The sequence below is a fragment of the Oryctolagus cuniculus genome, chromosome 9 (assembly GCF_051225735.1).
Source record: "Oryctolagus cuniculus isolate XC-2025 breed Fujian yellow rabbit chromosome 9, ASM5122573v1, whole genome shotgun sequence".
Taxonomy (NCBI): Eukaryota; Metazoa; Chordata; class Mammalia; order Lagomorpha; family Leporidae; genus Oryctolagus; species Oryctolagus cuniculus.
Genome location: NC_142875.1, coordinates 16,702,395 through 16,726,924, shown reverse-complemented (window position 1 = coordinate 16,726,924; position 24,530 = coordinate 16,702,395). Strand labels below are relative to the sequence as shown.

The 24,530-nt window shown below is 39.2% G+C and overlaps 1 protein-coding gene and 1 long non-coding RNA gene across 3 annotated transcripts in view; one reads left to right on the top strand and one right to left on the bottom strand.

Annotated features, from left to right (window-relative positions):
* The window catches only part of DNAJC3 (DnaJ heat shock protein family (Hsp40) member C3), an 86,721-nt gene that overhangs the window by 56,295 nt on the left and 5,896 nt on the right, over positions 1–24,530 (top strand). For both annotated transcript variants that reach the window (XM_089303502.1, XM_008260109.5), the window contains 7 exons: positions 1,366–1,518; positions 3,584–3,765; positions 4,149–4,268; positions 8,898–9,003; positions 9,084–9,204; positions 23,256–23,388; positions 24,128–24,276. In XM_089303502.1, coding sequence (XP_089159628.1) covers positions 1,432–1,518; positions 3,584–3,765; positions 4,149–4,268; positions 8,898–9,003; positions 9,084–9,204; positions 23,256–23,388; positions 24,128–24,276 — 898 coding nt within the window. In that variant the 5' untranslated portion in view covers positions 1,366–1,431. The remainder of the gene's footprint in view (positions 1–1,365; positions 1,519–3,583; positions 3,766–4,148; positions 4,269–8,897; positions 9,004–9,083; positions 9,205–23,255; positions 23,389–24,127; positions 24,277–24,530) is intronic.
* Positions 14,968–23,260, bottom strand: LOC138843761 (uncharacterized). The gene is made up of 2 exons (XR_011378739.2): positions 21,603–23,260; positions 14,968–21,554 (listed from the first exon to the last, which is right to left on the bottom strand). It is a non-coding gene; the product is annotated as an uncharacterized LOC138843761 (long non-coding RNA).

Below are 24,530 nucleotides of genomic sequence, written 5' to 3'. Positions count from 1 at the left end.
GCAGTGGAGGATGGCCCAGGTGCTTGGGCCCTGCACCCCATGGGAGACCAGGAAAAGCACCTGGCTCCTGGCTCCTGCCATCGGATCAGCGTGGTGCGCCGGCCGCAGCGCGCCGGCCTCAGCGGCCATTGGAGGGTGAACCAACGGCAAAGGAAGACCTTTCTCTCTGTCTCTCTCTCTCACTGTCCACTCTGCCTGTCAAAAAAAAAAAAAAAAAAAAGTTCATGTGTTCTACATTGGCATTGGCAGTGGGGATGCACTATAGGGAAACACAAAGATCTTACTGGGTTGAAGGAATTGATCTAAGCTGTGCTGATGTAAACTTATTAGAAAATAGAATTGTACACTCAAACTGAGTGAATTATATGATACATAAAATGTTCATAAAATTACTTTTAAAAAGTGCACTGTGCAAACTTCTGAAACCATATGAGCCTTTTAAGAAGGCATTACTCTCTTCTATGAAACCCCCTCCCCTTTTTTTTGGCACATTAACTCCTCTGCTCTAAAATCATTTTCTATCCCATAACTTCTCTGAAATAGCTCTCTTTAGTTTCCCTATGTGTTTCATTATTTTGGGAAATATATTTTATACTTAAATACTTAGGAAATATAACTAGAAGGCAAAGTAAGTAAAAGTAGATTATTCTTCAGAGCTGTGTGTAACGAAGTGTAAAGGGTACTTTCCTTTTTTTTTTTTTGACAGGCAGAGTGGATAGTGAGAGAGAGAGACAGACAGAAAGGTCCTTTTGCCGTTGGTTCACCCTCCAATGGCCGCCACGGCTGGCACGCTTCGGCCGGCGCACCGTGCTTATCCGAAGGCAAGAGCCAGGTGCTTCTCCTGGTCTCCCATGGGGTGCAGGGCCCAATCACTTGGGCCATCCTCCACTGCCTTCCTGGGCCACAGCAGAGAGCTGGCCTGGAAGAGGGGCATCCGGGACAGAAACTGGCGCCCTGACTGGGACTAGAACCCGGTGTGCCGGCGCCGCAAGGCAGAGGATTAGCCTAGTGAGCCGCGGCGCCGGCCAAAGGGTGCTTTCCTTACTGTGTTCCTTTCTACCCTTCACATTCCTAACTGTATTTACTTCCTGATAGGTTTGCCAGGGTTAGGGGGCAGGGGTGACCAGGTCTTAGTGCAGATCACTGCTTGCTTTTGTGGATCACATTGGTGGGAAAAAAGAGAACTTTCACTGCTGCCTGCCACGGTGAAGCACGTCATGGACAAGGCAGTTCTGCCAGTTGCCCTTCACCCATTTCCCCAAGGGCCTTCAGTATTTGGAATGATCAGTTGTTTCTGTGTATTGTAGGCATTAGATTTAAGAGATTGAAAACCCTGCTCAATTTAATTTATTATTGATTTTATAGCTCAAATCTAATCCAAGTGAAAATGAAGAAAAGGAAGCCCGGTCTCAGCTCACGAAGTCTGATGAGATGCAGCTTTTGCGCTCACAAGCACTTGATGCTTTTGAAAGTGCAGACTATGCGGCTGCTATAACCTTCCTTGATAAGATGTTGGAGGTAAGTCTCTTAGAACAAGCTACCACTAGTAACTAGTTAAGTGAAAGATCTTATGTGTACACATATAGTAGAATTTGGAACTGAAGTTTTCAGTGTTGAATGTTCTATGGATAAAAGTTAAGTGTGTTTATATGTTGCTTGCTTTGCTATTTTGCTTTTTTTGGGAGAAGAGAACTCTAGATGTTAGATAAGATGAAAGAGTTGAAGACAAATTTACAAATGATGTTTGGGAATCAAGAGGAGTGTTCAGAGTGAAAAGTATCTAAGGAACAAAGGCAGGTAAAGAGTTAGTAAGATCCAGAGGTTTATACACGAGGAAACTTAACTCTATGGTTTTCTTGCCTCTGAAGGATTTAATGTCAAAGGATTTAGAAGGAAGTCTACTAAAATACTCAAATTGAAGCAATCATAACATATTTGCACTTTTCATAGCACTTTGATACACAGTTTTATTTAATCTTGGCAGTAAACTGGTATGTATATAGAATGGACACTTCTCTGATAATGATTTTTCCCCCTCTTTTGTACTGAGCTCTTGTATCCTGGCACATTTCATTTTTTAAGATTTATTTATTTGAAAGGCAGAGTTAAACAGAGGCGGGGGGGGGGGAGGGGAGGTCTTTCATCCACTGGGTCACTCCCGAGATGGCTGCAACAGCTGGAGCTGTGGCGATCAGAAAGCAGGAGCCAGGAGCTTCTTCCTTGTCTCCCACATGGGTCCAAGCACTTGGGCCATCTTCTGCTGCTTTCCCAGGCCATAGCAGAGAGCTGGATCGGAAGTGGAGCAGCCGGGACTTCAACTGACGCCCATATGGGATGCTGGCAGTGCAGGTGGTAGCTTTACCTGCTATACCACAGTGCCGGCCCCAGTACATTTCTTTTTTTTCTTTTTAAAATATTTTCTTAAACACACACACACATGCACGCACACAGGAGGTGGGGGAGCTTTCTCATCTTTGGTTACTGGCCAGGAACTCAGTATAGTCTCTCATGTGACAGGCAGGACCCAGTTACTTGAGCCATCGCTTTGTTATCTCAGGATTTGCATTGGTAGGAAGTTGGAGTCAGGAGCCAGAGCCAGATATCAAACTCAGGAATTCCAGTGTGGAATATAAGCAACTGAACTGACATTTTAACCGCTAGGCTAAATACTTGCCCTTCTTTGATAATTTTACAGAGTAACTCGTGATATAGTTCAGTAGAATTCATATTTCAGTTTTATTATATGTGCCGCTGAAGTGAGCACAGAATTTATGTTTTTATTATTTTGTTCATACTTTTTAAGGGAATAAAGTTTATAATTTTTACCTTGGTCTATAGACTATCCTCTTTGACCCAGCTTTCTTGGTATTTAATTTACATATAGTATTGATTTTGATTTCTTCATATATGTGAAAACGTGGCTGTTATATGTGATATTTTCACAGTCTTTATTGTTTGGCTTTTTGGTTTATATATTGAATATTATTGTGTTTGCTAAACCTTGTGAAATCTTGTTAAAATAGGATTGGCAACTCCTTAACCTCTTTGCCTTCTCACATTGTTTTCCTTGTTTTAAAAAGAGGACAGAATTTCAAGGAGGTGATGTTTTACAAAAGATAACTGCATTTACTTAGTAGAATAAAAATACTTTTCTAATTTAGAACTTGGATTTTAATTTTTGATTAGAAATTAGAATTGTTGATTAAGAACAAAAATTTTCTTATGGAATATTCTCTAAAAATATGCTTTACTGGGAATAGTAAATGTCTCACTGTAATGGTAAATGCTGTTTTCTTTAGAGTTTTAGAATTATATAATTGAAGGAGGTAGTAAAAGGGCCTTGTTATTATCTATATCCCTTCCCTCAGCAGAATTTATTTAAGATATCTTTGGTGAAATTATTGTCTTAACATTTTTATCACATTGAAATTGTTTCAGACTTTTTGGCACTATTTACAATATAGAAGCCATTACATTAATTGAGGATATTTTATTTTGATAAATAGGTAGATAAACTATGTGGCATACAGGAATGAACCTTTATAATTTATTGTTTCTTAAAATTGTTCTTCTGTTTTTCAAGGTTTGTGTTTGGGATGCTGAACTTCGGGAACTTCGAGCTGAATGTTTTATAAAAGAAGGGGAGCCTAGAAAAGCTATAAGTGACTTAAAAGCTGCATCAAAATTGAAGAATGATAATACTGAGGCATTTTATAAAATCAGCACACTGTACTACCAACTAGGGGACCATGAACTGTCCCTCAGGTCAGTTCTGGTGACAGATATCTGATCATTTTTAAATTGTTGTCAGTAAATTAACCCCATTTTCTTGTACAGCTTCACTATTAAATTATAGTTAAGGCTGTTTATATATTTTGTATTCTAAGTTATTCTAAATCTACATAGTTTATTTTCATGAATATGTTGATATTTGCAGAAAGAGTGAAGTAATGTGTAACTGTATATATACATCATTTTAGTTTTAATCAGTAAGTGTGTATGGTATAATGTGATATATAAAAGTATACAGAAAATCATGCAAGTCAGTATTTTTTAATTTTTATGAACAAAAATACTTTTATTATTTCTATAATATGGAAGACTCATTATTTTGACTGGGATTTTTTTTTTTTTTTTAACATGAGCAGTGAAGTTCGTGAATGCCTTAAACTTGATCAGGATCATAAAAGGTGCTTTGCGCACTATAAACAAGTCAAGAAACTTAACAAGCTGATTGAGTCAGCTGAAGAGCTTATCAGAGATGGCAGGTAAGGATATACCTATCTTTTTTTTTTTTTTTCCTTGAGGGGGCAGAGACTAGCAACTTGTTTATTTCAACTTACTAGGTTCCATTAGGCAGGATCTAAGTCACTTGCAAAAAACGAAGACAGTATCTCTAAACAAATGCAGAAAAACACGTCTAAAACGTAAATCATAAACTCTAGAAGATATACTGTCGTGGACTTATTCTATTTTGATTAAAACATCAACACTGAAGTGTCAGCTTTGATGCTAAAACCCTAAACAACAAATCAGCAGTTGATCTTCCAAAAAGTAGACAGAATCTTTATTTTTACTAGAATTCACTGTAAAATCAGAAAAACAATATATAATCATTGTAAAAAAGAATATAAAGAAAATACAAAGATAAAAAAATACTCATAGCACCAAGACAAACTATTTTTAAAGCTTTAATATCTTTCTCTCCAGTCTTTTTTAAATTTTCTAACAACTTTATCAATTTTATAAAATCAAGAGTATAATAATGTGTATTTATATTTGCACACAGTGTTCTTTTTCCATTTAATATTATATCTGAAGTATTATCAAGTCATTAAATTCTTCCTTACAAAATTCAGTTTTAATAGTTTTTCATTCTGTTATATGGATGTCCCATATATATTTAACCCTTATTTTTTATAGAAAGCTTTTATTTAATAAATATAAATTTCATAAGTACAACTTTTGTATTATAGTGATTCTTCCCCCCATAACCACCCTCCCACCTGCAAATCATCCCACCTCCTACTCCTTCTCTCATCCTATTCTTCATTAAGGTTTATTTTTAGTTATCTTTATATACAGAAGATCAACTCCATACTAAGTAAGGATTTTAAGAGATTGCACCCACAGAGACACACAAAGTATAAAGTACTGTTTGATGACTAGCTTTACCATTAATTCTCAGTACAACACATTAAGGACAGAGATCCTACAAGGGGAGCAAGTGCACAGTGACTCCTGTTGTTGATTTAACAATTGACACTCTTATTTATGACATCAGTGATCACCCGAGGTTCTTGTCATGAGCTGCCAAGGCTATGGAAGCCTTTTGAGTCCACAAACTCAGACATTATTTAGAAAGGGCCATAATCAAAGTGGAGGTTCTCTCCTCCCTTCAGAGAAAGGATATACCTATCTTGACTATCCAACCTTTCCATGTATGGTTGTGGTTACAAGTGAACTTATGCTCTTTACTCCCTAGACATCAAGGGTAGAGTATTCCTAGTGGTACTGGGCCTTAGCAAAACTACCATATTTCACATTTTTGAGGTAAAACAGAATATAAACAATATTAACTGTGTAGTATCCTTACCAGCAGGTTTATTTATGTTATAACTAATCTATTGACTATCTCTTATTTCAGGCACTGAGCTATGTAGAAATGAATTTGATTGTAGCTTTTGTCTTAAGTTTTTTTTAAAGATACTGCCACAGTGGGGACAGATCTTCCAGCACTTGACCCTTTTGGGGGAAAAAGCCTATCTAAACCAAAGCAAGTCTACATGTGTATTTTGCTTACCATGTTCTTTCTGCCTTCTTCAGATTCCAAGGTTATGTCTTCTCCTTTCTCTATTTAGAAAACTTCCTTTAGTAAAATATTTTGTAGTTTTCTTCTGAGAATGTCTTTTATTTTAAGATTTACCTATCCATTTGAAAGGCAAAGTTAGAAAAGGGGAGAGATGGATCTTCAATCCACTGGTTCACTCCCCAAATAGATGAAAAACAGCTGAGGCTGGGCCAGACTGAAACTAGGATCTAGGAACTCCATCCTGGTTCCCACATGGGTGCAGGGGCCCAAGCACCTTGACCATATTCCATTGCTTTCCCAGGCCATTAGCAGGGAGCTGGATTGAAAGTGCAGCCGTTGGGACTTGAAGTAGTGCCCATGTGGGATGCCTGTGGCTGCTTAACCTGCCAGGATACCACACCACAAGACCAGCCCCTCTTTCTTTTTTCTTTTTTTTTTTTTTTGTTAATCTATTTATTTGAAAGGCAGAGTTTACAGAGAGGCAGGCACAGATAGAGAGAGATCTTCCATCTTCTGGTTCACTCTCCAAACACAACAGCTGGAGCTGGGCTGGGCTGATCTGGAGCCAGGAGCTTCTCCCAGCTCTCCCATTTGGGTACAGGGGCCCAAGCACTTAGGCAATCTTCTGCTGCTTTCCCAGGCCATAGCAGAGAGCTGGATCAGAAGTAGGAGCAGCTGGGTCTCGAACAGGTGCCCATATGGGATACTTGGCACTGCAGGCGGTGGCTTTACCTGCTATGCCATAGTGCTGCCCACCCCCACCCCCCTTTATTCTTTATATCTTATATTTCTTTGCTGAGTCGTTTCTTGGCTGAGTTACTCTTTTCTTTTTGTTTCCACCTTGTTTGTAATTGCTGTTTTTTTCCTCTCTTGGCTGCTTTAAAATATGTCAGATAATAACAGCTTTGTGTTCTTGGTATTGGAATCTGTCTTGTCTTTTTCATCTTAAGGTCTTCCTGATTCTTGGGGCTGTTTCTAACTGAAACCTAGAATTTTCATTTTGTGTTATATGACTTGGTTTCTACTAAAACCTGTTTTGGCAGACCATTTCCGACAGTGTGCCAGCTAAGTGAGAGGGAGGCACCACCTTCTTACTGCCAGGTGGAATCAAACATTTTACATTTGGCTATTTTTGATACTCACAGGGCAGGGAGCTTCTTGCTATCACAGTTAGGTTGGAGGTACCTGTGAGGAACAGGTGTGAGTTCTGGTTCCTCACAGAGTCTGGTACTGCTAGGTGAGTGGGATGGGGATTTTTAGCACAATGGGAGAAAGTCCTGGCTGCCTCTTGCCCTTCTCTGATACCACTTCAGCCTCACAAGGAAAGAAGTCGAGGCCCTGCACTTGGTCTTTAAGATGGGGTCATGATCTCTGTGATACTGGGCTGTACTGGATCTGCTACTCTGTTTTCTTCCCTGCGACCCCCCCCCCCCCTTTTTTTTTTTTTTGGCTTGGGAGAGCAGATTATAGAGTTTTGTTTTGTCTTGTTCTGGGTTGCTGGCATCTTTAGTTTCAAGTCTGGGATGAATGAAGTAAAAAAGGAACCCAGAGAAGTCACCACCATGGTTCCCCTCAGGCCCCGAAGTTACTAGCTAGTCTGCCTTTTTCTCTCCGTATAGAGTAAAAAAACAAACAAAAAAAGCAAAAAAAGTGTATACTGTGTAGAGTTTTTAGTTTTATTTACCTGGAAGAATTGAGAAAAATAAATCTAATTTGCTTTTCCAGAAGGTAGCTTTATTTAGATCTCTGTTTTAAAAATCAGCATATAGGGTGGGTGTTTAGCCTAGAACTTAAGGTACTTGTGTACCATATGCCAGGGTTTGATAGCCACCTCTGGCTCCTGACTTCAGCTTCCTCCTACTGTATACAGACCCTGGGAGGCAGCAGTGATTGCTCAGGCAGTTGGATTCCTGCTGCTCAAGTGAGAGACCTAGATTGAGTTCTCTGCTCCTGGCTTTGCCCTTGGCCCAGCTCTGGCTATTGAGGACATCTGCTAGTGAAGCAGGCATAGATAAGAGCTCTTTCTGTCTGTGTCTCTCTGCCTCTTGAATGAGACTAATAAAACATTAGGTATCAGCACTTAAATGTGAATATTGCTGCACTTAAGGAATAGTGTGTTATAGTGGCATACAGATAAATCTCAGTTTGCTATTACTGGAAAGTTACTGGAAAGTAACTTAGATGACTAATATTTTTCACCAGTTTAAAGAAAATGGCAAAGAGATTTTTGTTCTTAGAAAGCTCCTAGAATTGGGAATTTAAGTAGCTTCCTTTAGGAAGGAACTGCCTAATACTTAGTTGTGAATATTGATATTCATTATATAAATTAGATATAATAGGGACTGGCATTGTGGCCTAGCAGGTAAAGCTGCTGCTTGTGATGCCGGCATATCATATGAGTACTGGTTCGAGTTCCAGCTGCTCCACTTCCAATCCAGCTCCCTGCTAATGCACCTGGGAAAGCAGCAGAAGATGGTCCAAGTGCTTGGTTCCCTGCACCCATGTGGGAGACCTGGAAGAAGCTTCTAAGCTTCTGGCTCTTGACTTCAGCCTCGCCTAGCCCCAGCTGTTGTAGCCATTTGGGGAGAGAACCAGCGGGTGGAAGTCCTCTTTCTTTCTCTCTCTCTCTCTCTCTGTAACTCATCCTTTTAAATAAAAATAAAGCTTTTTTAAAAATGGGTTTAATGTGTTGCATTGTTTTCATGAAAGTATGCAGTAACCAAGAAATGTCTTGATATCTGTTTTGATCAAAGTGCTCAGTGTAAGCCAGACTTTAACAGGGTGTTTTTCTCACTTTGAAAATCTTGAGCTTTTTCTTGTAAAGAAAGTCATCGTTGGATTTGGTCCTGATAGTCTGCTTTGAGTTGTACAAGTACATTTCTATGATTATGTATCTTATCTGTTAACTCTTAACTGAGCATCCCATGTTATCCTAAGAAGAATAAGGTACGAACTGTGTTTGAACGCATGTGCTCATTCAGTTGACTTGATTAAGCAGTGAGGTATGGGGAAGAGGAGAGGGTCCTTCCCACATCTTTGGAAATAGAATTTCATTGTTATGCCTCATGATTTGTTTATTTAATAGATACACAGATGCGACCAGCAAATATGAATCAGTCATGAAAACAGAGCCAAATGTTGCTGAATATACAGTTCGTTCAAAAGAAAGGATCTGCCACTGTTTTTCTAAGGTAAGTGTTGACTTGTCCCAGAAATGTGAAAACTTTCCATGTGGGATAACAATTAATCCTTTTCTCACATTTGATTTCAGGATGAGAAGCCTGTTGAGGCAATTAGAGTGTGTTCTGAAGTTTTACAGGTGGAACCCGACAATGTGAATGCTCTGAAAGATCGAGCAGAAGCCTATTTAATAGAAGAAATGTATGATGAAGGTAAATCTCTAATCTGATTGCAACATTTAAAAGCTGATTATATGAGATTTGTATATTTCATTTTATTTAGATTAAGTTTACCAGAATATCTAGAAATGTTGTCAGTTTTAGAAAAATGGCAGAGAACTTGAAAATTATTCATCCTTAGTAGAACTTGAAAGGTAAACTGTGTGGGGAAATACTGATGCTGTTGATACTAGTTCAGTCAACTATCGGAAGAAAAATATTTAATTTTCTTTGATACAGATAAGTTTGGAAAGACAAGTTACTACAGGGAGGATGTAAATTCTAAATTTCATATTTTCTGCAGGTAGTCTTCATTTTGGATTTGTATGTTTCCAAACTTTTGTTTATCCATACTTACATTATGCTATAATTTATGTATATTTTATTATACAGTGTATAATGCATATACATGAAGTATACATATATAGGTTGCATATGTCTAATATAAAATGATTCTGTCTGACCCCCAAGCTGTTTAGTAAAGTTATGATAGTTGCTTACACTCCTTTGTTCAAATTTAAGCAGCCGGAAAGATTCCTGTTAGCATCTTGTTTCAGGTCCTTGAGTAAGTTTGGATGACAGTTAAGGCATGTACAAAAATATACATTAAAAAATAGAATCCTTTCATATGTGTGTTTTTAAGTTTTTTCATGTGATATTATAAATGTTTCCTTTATATTCCTTTTATAAAATAAATGAACCTTCTTGCTTCAAGTCATGCAAAGCATTTTAAATTGAAATCAGTAAGAGCTGTTTTCTGTTATAGTTAAATGAAGGATTTGAATGGTGAAACTTGATTAGTGGTATTCTTTTCAAGGCAAATTGGTCTGCTGATTTTTTTTCTTGCTTTTTCCAATTTGAAAAGAATCTTACTGCTAAGGATTTTCTAGGGAGTGATGACTATTCTGGTGAATGTTTTGTGGGACATTCAGGCTCTGAGGACTGAGTGAGGCCCGAAGCGAATGTGTGCAGTCAGAACAACAGTATTTAATAATATATGAAGTTTAACAGTGTTTCAATAAGGTATGGGATCCACATAGAAGGTCACTTTATCATACCTGTTCTTTTCCATTTTTGAGCTACTCAGTGTCTGCATTGGTGGAACACTGGAGCCAGGAATTGCATTTAGGTACTCTAATGTAGGATGTGGGCATCTTAACCAGTAAGTTAAACACCCACTCCTACCTTTTTATTTTAAATTAAAAGTTTAAAATCATGATGGGTATATAATGAATAAAGAATCATTAGTTTTAGATTAATAAATAGTGGAACATGGAAATATATTTTGGACTTGCGATAGAATTATCAGGAAACATCAGAGGATTCTGCCTCTGAATTTGAAGTGCTTTAAGTTCTTCTTAAAGTTGGAATAATATATTTGTCTTTTTCTGATACTGTATCATTGAAATGACACAGTATTTGTCCATTTGTGACTGCTCATTTCAAAGAGCATAGCGCATAGCGTTTTCAAGGTTGATCCATGTTGTAGCAGGTGTCAGAATATTCTTCCTTTTAAGGCTGAATTAATATGGATAAACCAACTTTTGTTTACCCACTCTTCTGTTGATAGACATCGGGTTGTTTCCACCTCTTAGCTGTTGAGGGTACTACTGCTATGCACAAGGTCACACAGATGTCTCTCTGAGACCTTACTTTCACTTCTTTTGAATATCTCCCAAGAAGTAGGATTGTTGAATCGTATGGTAGTTCTGTTTTAACCTTGAGGAGCCTCTGTGCTATTTTCCATAGTAGTTGCACCATTTTACCATCCTACTAACAGTGTACAAGGGTTCTGATTTTTCTACATCCTCATCAATACTTTTTTTTTTTATAGTACCCATTGTAATGGGTGAAGTGATACTTCATTATGGCTTTGGGTTTTATTTCCTTAGTGATGTTGAGCATCTTTTCATATGTTAGTTGATGATTTGTAAACTTTCTTAGGAATGTGCTGTTGATTTTGCTACATAGTTTCAAAGTTACCTAGCCTATTGTGTTTTACTTTCCTTATCTGTAAAACAGAAATATTCATATATATCTCATAGAATTGTTGTGGTTGAATAAGATGATGCTTAGAAATTGCTTAGTGTAGTGCTTCTAGAAAACTTCTAAGTGAATGGTTCCCACTGTACTTACTATCTGGATGGTTGTTTGAACGCGCACTGACTTTTCTACAAACACAGCATTGTTTGGGGTAGCTAGCTTCCTGGTCTAACTTGTGACCACTGCATTAACTCTATTAGACACAGTTGTTATTTTAGGTTATTGGTAGTATTCAGAATTCTGAGAACAGGAGGCAAGTAGCCCCTTTCTTGGATGAAGGCCTGGCCTGGGCAAAACTGTGAAGGAGGTTAAGTTTAACTTTGACATTCTTTGATGATGTACTATATATGGATTTTTGTGCCCTCCTGCTTATCCTTGGAACTCTACTCCAAACACCAGCTTGTCCTACTCTGCAAAAGTATTAATTGTTCAGGCCGGCGCCGCGGCTCACTAGGCTAATCCTCCGCCTAGCGGCGCCGGCACACCGGGTTCTAGTCCCGGTCGGGGCGCCGGATTCTGTCCCGGTTGCCCCTCTTCCAAGCCAGCCCTCTGCTGTGGCCAGGGAGTGCAGTGGAGGATGGCCCAGGTGCTTGGGCCCTGCACCCCATGAGAGACCAGGAAAAGCACCTGGCTCCTGGCTCCTGCCATCGGATCAGCGCGGTGCGCCGGCCGCAGCGCGCCGGCCGCGGCGGCCATTGGAGGGTGAACCAACGGCAAAGGAAGACCTTTCTCTCTGTCTCTCTCTCTCACTGTCCACTCTGCCTGTCAAAAAAAAAAAAAAAAAAAAAAAAAAAAAAAAAAAAAAAAGTATTAATTGTTCAAAATGCAAACCACCTCCTTGCATCAGCAGTCTTAATGCTCTTCAACACAACCAGAGTGGTCAGATTTAAGATCCTTGTATAAAACATGACTAGGTTTACAGTCATTGTGAAGATAAGCATTTTTTAATCCAAAGGATTCTTATAGTAGTGGAATTTCAGGGAAGTGCTTGTGCTGCCAGAAACATGTTTGGCAGCCTTGGCATAAGGTCCTGGAATCATAGGGCTTAAACCTCACCATGAAGGAGACACTCCTTCTGAGCAGGTCAGATTTCTCATGGCTGTTTCTGTTTTCCTTTAAGGTTGTTGGCCCAGGGACTCTTGTCTCCTCTTTAGGGGAAGAAGAAGAGATTGGTCTTTATTAGAAAATACTAATAAATATGGAATTATACCTAAATGTGGCCTTATAAGTTGGAGGCTGCTTACATATTGACATTTTTATAAAGCAATCATAATTACCATGGACACTGTAACAGCAATCTATAAAGCAGATGTTTCTGAAACTTCCAAATCTCCAAATAGGTACACCTACTTTAGCATCATCTAAGGAGTGGGAAGCAGGTGACTGGAATAGAAAAATGGCTAGATGCAGCCTGTGGTTTGATGAACCACGTTGGCTGTTCGTGTTATGGACTACAAAGTCATGCTATCAGCTGTTATTCCTACACAAGCCTCCTAGCCACAAGCTCCTTGTTTCTTTTGAAAAGTCCATGGTTACAAGGAAGACTACCTACCTGCTAGCTGGGAATTACAGTTACCAATTAGCTGAGATTTAGCCCCTTTAGATTTAGTGTATCAGTTGGGAAACATTATACTGCCAACAGAGCCAGACCCGAGAACCTATTAGTTTGATTTGGAGGTGAGGAAATAGGAAACAGTCCCAATAGTACATGAGTACCATTCAGCAGAAAAAAGGTATTTCTAGGACTGATTTTTGGGGCTGGTGCTGTGGCGTAGTAGGTTAGGCCTCTGCGTGTGGTACTGGCATCCTATATGGATGGCTGTTCCACTTCTGATCCAGCTCCCTGCTGATGGCTAGGGAAAGCAGTGGAAGATGGCCTCAGCGCTTGGGCCTCTGTACCCACAGGAGAGACCAGGAAGAAGCTCCTGGCTCTTGGCTTCAGACCAGCCCAGGTCTGGCCATTGCAGCCATTTGGGGAGTGAACCCGTGAATGGACGAACTTTCTCTCTGTCTCTGCCTCTCAAATAAATAAATACATTTTTTAAAAAGGGTGATTTCCAAATTATGAAAAGCTTAAAGTTTTGGAAGTTAAAAAATACTAAGGGAAAATGATGAGGGAGGATACTACAGTTGTAGGTTTTTAGTGGTTGCTGTAGGGATTACAGTATACAGGGTATGTCAAGAAGTTTGTGGACAATGGAATAAAAAAATCTGTTGATGCAAAATGTTCTGAAATCCGTTTATAAGGGATCTTCAAAAAGTCTTGGAAAGGAGCTGGCCCTGTGGCACAGAGGGTTAAGCTGCAGGTCTGGCATCCCATATGGGCACTACAGCATCTACATGGGGCTGTAGAATTTTGAATTAATGTTTTTTCATTATTAAAAAATATGTTTTCACTTACCTCTTTTGTTCATTATTTCCGATGCAAAATCAGTTCTTCAAGTTGTCATTCCCCCATTTATAATCTGTCATGTTTTTTGGGGGGGAGGGCAGGTTTTAGGATTTTCTTTTTTGCAAATGACTGAAAATCAAAATAATGCTCTTCTGTGAGGTGTCTTTTCTTGCATTAATTCTACTTGATGTCTACTGAACTATTTAAGACTTTAACTTTGTGTTTACATTTGGAGAAACTTGAGCTATTCTTTATATATACATTTTTTTCTACTTCATTATTCTCTTTTCAGACTTATAATATTAGACACTAATGTTGTCTCACATGTCCTTGAGGCTATGTTAATTTTTGAAATCTTTTTTTTTTAGTTGCACTGATTTTCTTTGGATTGATAATTTTGACCTCTCTTTATATTCACTCTTCCCTGTCAATTCTGTTCTGCTGTTAAGTCCATCAGTGGATTTTTATTAATGCTATGAAAATTTTGGCTTTAGAATTGGTCTCATCTTTTAATCACTGCCCATTCTCTGCTGAGTTACTGTATCTTCACTCACTGCAAGCATATATTGCATTATGTCATCATTCATCCTGGTTATACAAACTGTCTTGGAAGTCAAGCCTGTGAATCCCAGATCCTGACCATCTCAGAGTTGGGGTTTGTTGTCTTCTGTCTTGAGAAGGGGTGGCATTTTCCAGTTATTTTCTTTTAATATTAAGTAATTTGACCACATAACCTAATCATTACAATGATGTAGAAACTGAAAACTTTCTAAAGAGTATTGTCTGATTAGTTTTAGAATTATTATCTTCATTATTACATGCTCATAACTTGGCTGAAGTCTAAGTTATAAAACCCTGCCCACCTCCCCTCAGGTGGCAGAGAAATTTTTGTTTGTTGGGCTGCTGTAGAAGCAAATAGGAAATCCCCTCCTGCCCGGTTGACTCCACTGTAGTATGTACATATTTTTTTTTTAAAGATTTATTTATTTACTTGAAGGAGTTAACACAGAGAGAGATGGAGAGGCAGAGAGAGAGGTCTTCCATTTGCTGGTACACTCCCCAGATGACCGCAATGGCTGGAGCTGCGCCAATCCAGAGCCAGGAGCTTGTTCCGGGTCTCCCACATGGTGCAGGGGCCCAAGGACTTTGGCTGTCCTCCACTGCCTTCCCAGGCCATAGCAGAGAGCTGGATTGGAAGTGGAGCAGCCAGGACTCAAACCAGTGCCCATATGGGATGCTGGCACTGTAGGTGGCGGCTTTACCCGCTATGCCACAGCACTGGCCCCAGTATATACATATTGTTCAATAAAACGTTTCCAGTCTTTTCAAAGGTATCCTTAAATAATTGGGTCAGAGTTTCATAGTTGCTTCCTGAGGGAGCACCCTTGGTTATGCTGTGTAGGAAACTCTTACCCTTCACTTGTGTCCACTTCAAGTGCTGTCAGACACATGATGTAACATTGGGGCCCAGAGCAGAAATGCAGCCTTTAGTTGAGTCTTTTGTGCCCAGAGGTTTTTAGCATCCATTTCTAAAGAAGTATTTAAAAGAGAACTGTAGCTTTTTGTCAAGTCTCTAAGTTACATAATTTGGCTAAGACCTCTCCGTACCTTGCCAAGACAGTAACAAAGATCCAAGTAAGAACTGCTGAGAAATACAGGGATATTTCAGGAAGTTCATGGAAAATGGAATTAAAAGATACATTAACTTTAGAGCAAAATTTTTTGAAATCATGTGTAGTTTTTTATAATCTGCATTTTGAAGACACCTTAAGAGGTAAAGACATTATGATGTCTGCCTTAATGAATTAATGAAGACATTAAGATGTCTGCCTTACTATAATCTGATGCCAGATATTTAGATGTAATTAATGTAAGAAACTCAGATCTGATGAGTCTGTAAGCCTGAAAATAAAAATGGTTGGATTTCTTTTTCAAAGATCATGGACCTCTGCGTTGGGCCTGGAGCAGGGGTAGGAGAAAGTGGGCTTAGTGCCTGTGGAGTGGGAGCCTCTGAGGCTCTGTGATGAGAATCTGGGGCTCCCCTGTGCCCTGTTCTCTGCAGCCTCCCCTGTTGCACATGTTCACATCATGTGCAGACTAACGTGGATGGCTCATGTATTGCCCAGAAATGAGTAGTACTGTGGATTCTGGAAGCGTTCTATATATCTGTTGTAGCTCTTTGGATAAATGCAAAACATTAGTTTCCAAGTGTTCACACTGCAGATGTGGGCACTTTTGGTTTGTCTTTTAGATCTGTTAAGTAACAGTGTTAGTAAAGAATAGCATTTTGTTAGTAAGACGTTAGGCTCAAAGATGTGTAAGGCCATGTTTGACAGGCTCATGTGCTCATTGGCTAATGAACTGGCCTTTACAAGACAATCTCCTCATCAGTTGGGAGTAGCGTCTGTCTGTATTGTCAGGTTTTTCTGTGGTGTATGATAATTAATGTAATTTATTTAATGTGCAAATACTGAAACCTTCAGGGAATATACTCAAGTTAAATGCTAATATGCTGTAATTTTGCTCATTATGTATGCTTCAGTCTTAATTCCACACAGCAGCTCTTCTTTTGGGTAATAGTTGCTCTTTTACTCCTTTCCCAGGCTAAGAACCTTCACTCATGAGGCCACTAGATGTAGAAGATGCCTTCCATCTGAAAGTTGCCTGGTAGATCTCAGGGAAGAGAGAACATGGCCCACTGAGAGCTGGGAAGGGAGAGACCAGGTTCCTTCGAGGCCTCTTCAGGATGGGAATGTCTGGGTCTCACGGAGTAGAAGTAGCCACGGAGGTTTAGCTTCTGAAGAGCTGGCCGGGAGAGACCCATCGCCATGGCTGTCTGCAGAGCACTCGGAGCTTATTCTGATCAGTCAGCGCTGCAGGGACAGCTTGAGTTCAGCCCTGGTCCTCTGCTTGCTGTGGAGCTCCCAGACTGCTCTCTGGGTGCTGCCAGCATCTCAGGACACTTGGATGGGAGCCAGGCCTTGCTGGTTACGTAGGTCTTTTTTGAGGGCACCTTGGGGCAGCTTCTCCTTAGTTTGGGCTTTTTTGGTGCTTTAGGACCATCATTCCATCCCTTGTGGCAGGACCACCACGCTCTTTTTCAGTCTAGGCTGTTTTGAAATAACTGATGGGCACCAAGTGCTGTGGTTATGGCTTTGAAGGTATTTGTGCATGCTCACTTGCTTGGTGACTTCTAGGATGTGTTTCTAATCTTGGACTATTTCAGGCAGGCTTGATACAAGAAGGCTTTCTACCTTACCTCCTGCTTTCTCTGTGTGTCCCCATGTGTTGCGAATAAGTTTGATCAAATTGTGCTTGCTTTCTCTCTGCCTTTTTCTTGGGTATTACACTTCCAACAGAACCCTCCTAAAAGGTAGTGTCTAGAGAGCTCTGTTGTTTCTTAATGTACGTACCAATCATTTGTGATGTAGAAGCTTGATGATTGGTTGCAAGGAGGAAAAACGTCTTTAAATACAAGGACTGTTTGTTAATCATTTATTTACACAACAGGCTTTTTGCACATTCACTCCTTTATTTCTTTTTCCCCCAATTTATATGTAACACAAATTTCACCATGCTAATCATTTTTTAGGTGTTCAGTTCAGTAGCATTAAACACATTCATGATATTGTGTGACCAGCTCCACTGTGGCCCTGTCACGTGGGTTGTGTTACCACTCTGCAGATGAGAAAGCTTTGGCTTACAGACGTGAAGCAGTGAGCCCAAGGTCTCACCCAGAGCCCATGGGAGGGTGTGCGGGTCTATGTTTTCAATATAAAAAGATTAGATTGTGTGGTGACAAGGTTATAGCAGTACTTTATTTTAACATGTATGTGTATTCTTAGAAAGTGTGTAAATCTTAGAAAGATGATTATTTGTAAATAGGATCATCATCTACGAAGTTACTACTTACATGGCATTCCATTATGCATGTGTTATTAGTTTGTTCTCCCCTCTCTATAAATTTTATTTAATTTTACTCAAGCTGTAAATGTAATACATGCACATGGTGAAATTTAAAAATTAGAGTAAGGTAAGGAACAAAAGCGCCTCTGATATTTTATTTTCCACTGTTAGATACTTTAATAATAGTTCTTCTGATGTTTATTACAATTCTGATGAAAACAAATCTTCCTCTAGTTCTTGATTTATAGTCTAGGCAATATGAATGTACTTGAAAAAGTTCATGGAGAAAGGGAATAAGTTAATTATGGTGCAAATATTTTTTGAAACCTTTGCATAATTTTTTCATAATTCACATTTTCCATGAAATTTTTGAAGACTCCTGACATTCCTTACTTGACACTGTAGGAAGAGGAAACATTAGGTAGACTTTTCTAGTTTCTTCTGTTCTTTCCACAAACTCTGGTTTGAGTACAGTAAAATATTCCTGGTTATATTTAGTTTTAATGTTATATAAATTAATAGTATGCCTAAATCTGTTTCTCGCTCCATCATCTTTTACACAGTATCTACGGATTTTATACTACTCATAATAAGCAAATTGGTAAATTTCCATCTTCCTTTCCCTAAACATGAGCTAGTATATTTTTACATTTACAGAGTTTATGATATTTAAATTCTGTCCTCTACAGTTGTGGATAGTTAGGTGGTGGAAGCCATTTAGTAGAGTAATATATCATGAATGTGGAGCCACAGGGTAAAGTTGTTTGTCTGAATCCACACTGTGTGTTTAGCATGTTTCTCTTTTATAGTAGGAACGTGTTGGTAAGCAACCTGATTCTACGCTAGAGTTGCCGTTTCTTTTTGCCAGAAGAAATCTATCCTTCTGTCTTACTGAAGACATCTGAGATTGTTACTGGTAAACTATTTATGTAAATGAAATCCACTTTCTTTGTGAAGATATCCTTCTGCCGTCTTTCATTGCCTTTCTAAATTTTTTTCTTCTTCTCTCCCTTGGCCTCCCCATCTCCTTCCTCCTCCTCCATCATGTCTTCATTGTTTGCAGAATCTTTTTTCTTTTTTTTAAAGATTTATTTATTTATTTGAAAGGCTGAGTTACAGAGAGGCAGAGGAGGGTAGGGGGTCTTCTATCCACTGGTTCACTCCTCAGATGGCCACACCGGTCAGAGCTGTGCTGATCCAAAGTCAGGGGCTTCTTCTGGGTCTCCCACACGAGTGCAGGGGCCCAAAGGACTTGGGCCATCTTCTACTGCTTTCCCAGGCCTTAGCAGAGAGCTGGATCAGAAGTGGAGCAGCCAGGACTCGAACCAGTGCCCATATGGGATGCCAGCACTGCAGATGTCAGCTTTACCCACTAAGCCACAGCACTGGCCCCTAGAATTTTTTTCATTTTGCCAAAAGTGCAGTCTCAAAAAGTAGTATCAGTCATGCTGATTCCAAAGATAGCTTTGCAGTTCTTCTCAGAAATTGAGGAAAAATGATTTTTACTCCTAGAGTACTATGTATAGCTAGTTAATAAACTAGAGTCAGTCAGGATTTGATGCAGTTATTTAGCAGTTTTCTGTAGTCAGTGCTCTGGAGACAGAGTATTGGAATCACTTGCTATTTAAAAGTTTAAACCATCTTCATGTAACTCCTGCTGCTTGATTGGGAGGTGGCTTTTTGACATCCTTACTCCATGAAAATATTCTGTTTATTTTTTGTCTCTTTTTGGCTCAGTTTGAGTTATTCTCTTGAATTTTCAAATGCTTTTGTTAAGGAATACTAGTAAAGCAGTCCTTTTTTTTTTTTCCCCAAAGATTTTATTTATTTATTTGAGAGGTAGAGTTACAGACAGTGAGAGGGAGAAAGAGAGAGAGAGAGAGGTCTTCCTTCTGTTGCTTCACTGCCCAAATGTCCGGAGCTGCGCCAATCCGAAGCCAGGAGTCAGGTGCTTCTTCCCAGTCTCCCATGCGGCTACAGGGGCCAAAGCACTTGGGCCACCTTCTACTGCTTTCCCAGGCCACAGCAGAGAGCTTGATCGGAAGAGGAGCATCCAGGACTAAGCCAGCGCCCCTAAGGGATGCCGGTGCCGCCGGCACTGCAGGCAAAGGATTAACCTACTGCACCATGGTGCCAGCCCCAAGCAGTCTTCTTTTAATTTCTTCATCTTTATGGTCAGCACTTATGTCTTATTTTGTGCTTTTGAGCTTGTCTAGGTTTCAAGTATTTAAAAATTTTTAACAACTCTGACTTACCAGTTCTATTTTAATTTTCCCTACAATTAAGCTTTGATTTTTAACTTTGACTCAGATGATGATTATTTCCTTTTTATCCTAATTTGTACTGGACCACTTAAGGCCAAATTGTCCTTTCAACATTGTTTTGCTGTGTCTCCTATAGATGCTGAAAGGTTGTGTTTTCATAATTATTATTATTACAAATATTTGGAGGGTTCTACATTCTTTTCTGATTTATTATTTCTAATGTAACTTTGTGATCAGAGAATGTTTTTACTAATTCCATTTTTGGGGGGGGAATTTGTCACTTTTTTATCTAATATGGTTAACTTCATAAGTCTTATGTACGGATTTGAAAAGTAGGTGTACTTTCTTAATTCTGGGTTCTCTGTGCTACAATTTGGCATGTCAGCCAGCTCTATCTTATATTATGGTCTTTGTTTTCTAGATATTTCTTGGTTCAACTTGATCAATTAAGAAGAGAGAGATGGAAGTCTCTCCTAGTATCTTTTCTAATTTTTTTATTTATGTCTGTTGTCAGAATCATTTTCTTCAATGTCATTTGTAGCCTTTAATGTTATGATGTCCTGTTTATTTTTGACCTCCATTCCAATTATCTGCTAAGACTGTAAACCAAACTTTGTGTCTCATAAAATTTGGCCATACTTGAATCTCTTTGTTTCAAGTGTGTCTTTTTCAGAGCTGGGTTTTGCTTTTTCATCCAATATGAAATTCTTTTTAGGGAATTAAGCACATTTACATGTATTGATATGACAGATGTTTGATCTGTGTTCTGTCATTCTTTTCTGATTAGATTTTTTTGATGTTTGGTTTATATTATTTTATGTACTGTCCTGGAAAGTTTTTATTTTTGCTCCTGGATATTTTTTAGTTTTATTTACTTAGCCCTCTTTGTACAATACCACTAGCTTCCTACCTTGAGAAATAATTCAGTGTGCTTCCACCTTTCTTTTCCTTACTGTTTTTCTGCCATTTAATACTTGAATTTATCTAGGATTTGCCTTGGTCATACTACTTAGCAGTTTTCTGATTGCTTCAGCTGTAATAGGTGGGAATTAATGGACTTTCTCATCTTTTATCTCCTTTCTCATTTTTTGTTAGTGGTATCCCTTCTGTACTGTCACGGCACAAATTTTATTCTGTGACTACAGTTCACTGCTTAGTGCCAGTCTCAATTCTACATAGTCTTAGTCTGCTTTCCATTGCTATAACAGAAAACCTGAGGCTGGGTACTTTTTAAAGAAAAGAGGTTTACTTAGCTCACAGTTTGGGAGGCTCAAAGTCTAAACAATATGGTGCCCATTCTGACAAGGGCACTCCTTCCTGCATCAGGCTATGGCAGATGGCATAATGGCAGGAGTGTGTGCGAGAAGAAAGATCACATGGTGATACAAGAAGCCAAAGAGTGCTTTTAAAAACAACTCTCAAGAACTAGTCAGAGTCTCACAAAAAATTTCTTCTGTGGGCAGTGCCCCCTGTGACCTCCCACTTCTTACAAGTTTTAGTTCCTCTTACATTACTACACAGAGGACCAAGTCTTCAGCACATGAGCCTTTGGGGGACACACTCAAACCACAGCCAAACCATGCCACATGGAACAGATGCAGTGTGTGCCATCCTTCCTTTGGTGATTGTTTCTCCAGCCATCTCTTGGTGAGTTCATGCTGTGGCAGTTTCCTTGAGGAAAACTGTGGAGTTTTCCTTGAGAAAGTTTTCCCTGATTTATTCTGTATTCAAGACTGTACCTTACAGAAAAAAAAAAAAAAAAAAAAAAAAAAAAAAAAAGACTGTACCTTTTCAACTTGACGGATGGCATGTCAGGATAACAAATTGTTTTATTCCTACTTCTGTACATCCTGTAGGCATTGTTACAATTCTTCAGGCACTGAATATTGCCAAGAAAAATCTCCTTTTTAAGATTTATTTACCTGAATGGCAGAATGACACAGAGGGAAAGACGGAGAAAGAGATCTACCGTCTGCTGGGTTACTTCCCAAATGGCTGCAATGGCCAAGGGGCGGGGCAGAACAAGGCACGAGTCTAGAACTCTATCTGGGTTTCCCACCTGGGTTTCAGGGACCCAGGTACTTGGACCATCTTCTGCTTTCCCAGGTGCATTTGCAGGGAGCTGGATTGGAAGTGGAGCAGCCAGGACTCAAACCAGCACTCCAATATAGGATACCAGCATTTCAAGCCATGGCTTAACCTGCTGTGCCAAAGTGTTGGCCCCGCAATGGAAAATCTGGCACCAGGATTTTTTTGTTTTGGTCTTGCCACACAGGCAGCTTTTTTATTTCAAGTCTGTTAATTGTGCTAGGATATGTTTTAGTGTTCACCATTCTAAGCTGAATTGCCCTGGCACCTTGTATGCCTTCTCTGTATATAGATTCATCTTTCATTTTAGTTGTCCTCTTCAGTTGGTTTGGTTTTCTACACCCAAGTTACACATGGAATGTATTTCCTTTCCTGTCATCTTTAACTGTGATTTCTTTTTCTCTAGTCCTTTAAACTTTCTATTTCCATCTCTTTTTGTTGTCTTTTTCACCCCATTTCTCCTTCCTTGTGCTCCTTTTTTAATTTTCACTTCTACAGAGGAAACTAGCCAAAATATTCCAAGAATCTTCTCCCTATGAGGTCATATAAGACAAGCTGAATTCCTTAAACAAGGGGAAATCTTATAACACGTGTACAGTGTAGTGAAGCTTGTTCGAGCACACAGACGTTTATGCCTCCCAGCAGAGTAAGAGAATGTGGGAACATTGCTGAAGTCCAACCTCCCTGATATCAGCCAGGGGCCATCCTGGCCAGTAGACCAGTCTAAGGATAAGTCTGAGAAGGCCTGCTGTGACCTGATGACTCTTCTACCTGATATTAGATACCCAGATGTTTTGTCCTTTCTAAATATTTAAAATACTCTAAAACATGTCATGTGGATTGTCACCAGACTTCCGATGCCAGTAGGGTATGTGTTTTTCTGTTTTGGTTGACACTTAAAAGAAAAGCATATGATTGTTGGTGTTGAACCCCGTGGTTAACTTTGTCATTATGACTACTGACAGTGATTGCTCCCTTTCTAACCTCCACTTTGAATTGTTGATCCTTAGCTGACCATGCTGATTTAGTTAGGCACTGTTGTACAGTAAGACTGTTCTATATAAAGTGCTGATATTAAAATGACTTGAAGATATGGGCAGATAATGTGGGAGGTGGGCAAGTAAACAGTGAATTTTGTTGAATGGGAATAATATACTACCTACATTCAGTCTTGATTATGCCTTTTTAAAGTTTTTGAACAAAATTGCAAAGTGTTATCATTTAGGCTTTTAACAGTGATGGTGAAGGACTGAAGGGGTTGGGATGATGATTTTGGTATTAACGTGCAAGATACGTAAAGGAAACGAATGACTAGTCCCCCTAACAGCATTATCTTAAACCTATTTTGACAGCTATTCAGGATTATGAAACAGCTCAGGAACACAATGAAAATGATCAACAGATTCGGGAAGGTTTAGAGAAAGCACAAAGACTATTGAAACAGTCGCAGAAACGAGATTATTATAAAATCTTGGGAGTAAAAAGGTGAATTTCAAATTTGCATTGCTATTTTTACTTAACTGTTGTAAAACTAATCGTTGATTTTTTTCTCTCCTTGATTGATTTCCTGTACTTCTATAATTGTTACTAACAATCTTTAACATCATAAAGCTATTTTGAATACATTACAGGCAAATGTCTTTGACAGAGACTAGTAATGCAATGCCAGAAAATTATTTGGTGAGGAAGACTATCATGAATAGGTCCCAGGCTTATGTTTTTTAAGAAGGGTAAAGAAATGGGAGAGAATTTTGTTCTGGTGGGGATAGGAAGGAGGGAGGGAGGGGCTGGAGAAAAGGAAACCCTTCTCTAGGCCTAACAATAAAGTAGCACTTCTAGAAGTAACTTGCAGACACTGAGGTATCTAATCTGTCGAGTATGTGCTTTTATATAAGACATACCTTCCCTGACCGTTGAACTATCAACTTGTCGTATGTTTTAATGCCAAGAAAGAACTGAATCATGGTAGTTTGGAAATTCTGAAAGAAAAATGGAAAAAAACTTTTTAAGGGGACATTGTAAAAATCAGTAGCAGTTAACTTGCTTCCTGGTGAGATTCTGTTCTTCATTACTGTGTGTGAACCTTTGCCCTTGGATGCCATTGGAACTACAAGGGAAACTCGGCTGTAAATTCCCAGTGCCATCTTAACCTGGCTCTTCTAATTTTAAGACAGTGTGTTGGATACTTTTTAAATGATTGTCAATTAATTTTACCATCCCACAGAAATGCCAAAAAACAAGAAATCATTAAAGCATACAGAAAATTAGCCCTACAGTGGCACCCAGATAACTTCCAGAATGAAGAAGAAAAGAAAAAAGCAGAGAAAAAGTTCATTGATATAGCAGCTGCTAAAGAAGTCCTCTCAGATCCAGGTATTGCTTTTAGGCCTTTCATTTCTCTCAAATAGTGGAATCGGTGGTATCACTAATCCTTGCCCTTCTTGGAAGCGGCATTAGAAGTGGAGGGTGGATCACTGGTCCTTGGCCTTGCTGGTTTTAAGTTTGTCCCTGTCTCCAATTCTGGGGACTGTACGTGTATAGTACAGTGGAAAGACTGTCAGTGTGGAATGAGAAGCCCTGGGTTTGTTAAGCTAAGTAACAAAACAATAATAATTAGAGAGACACAC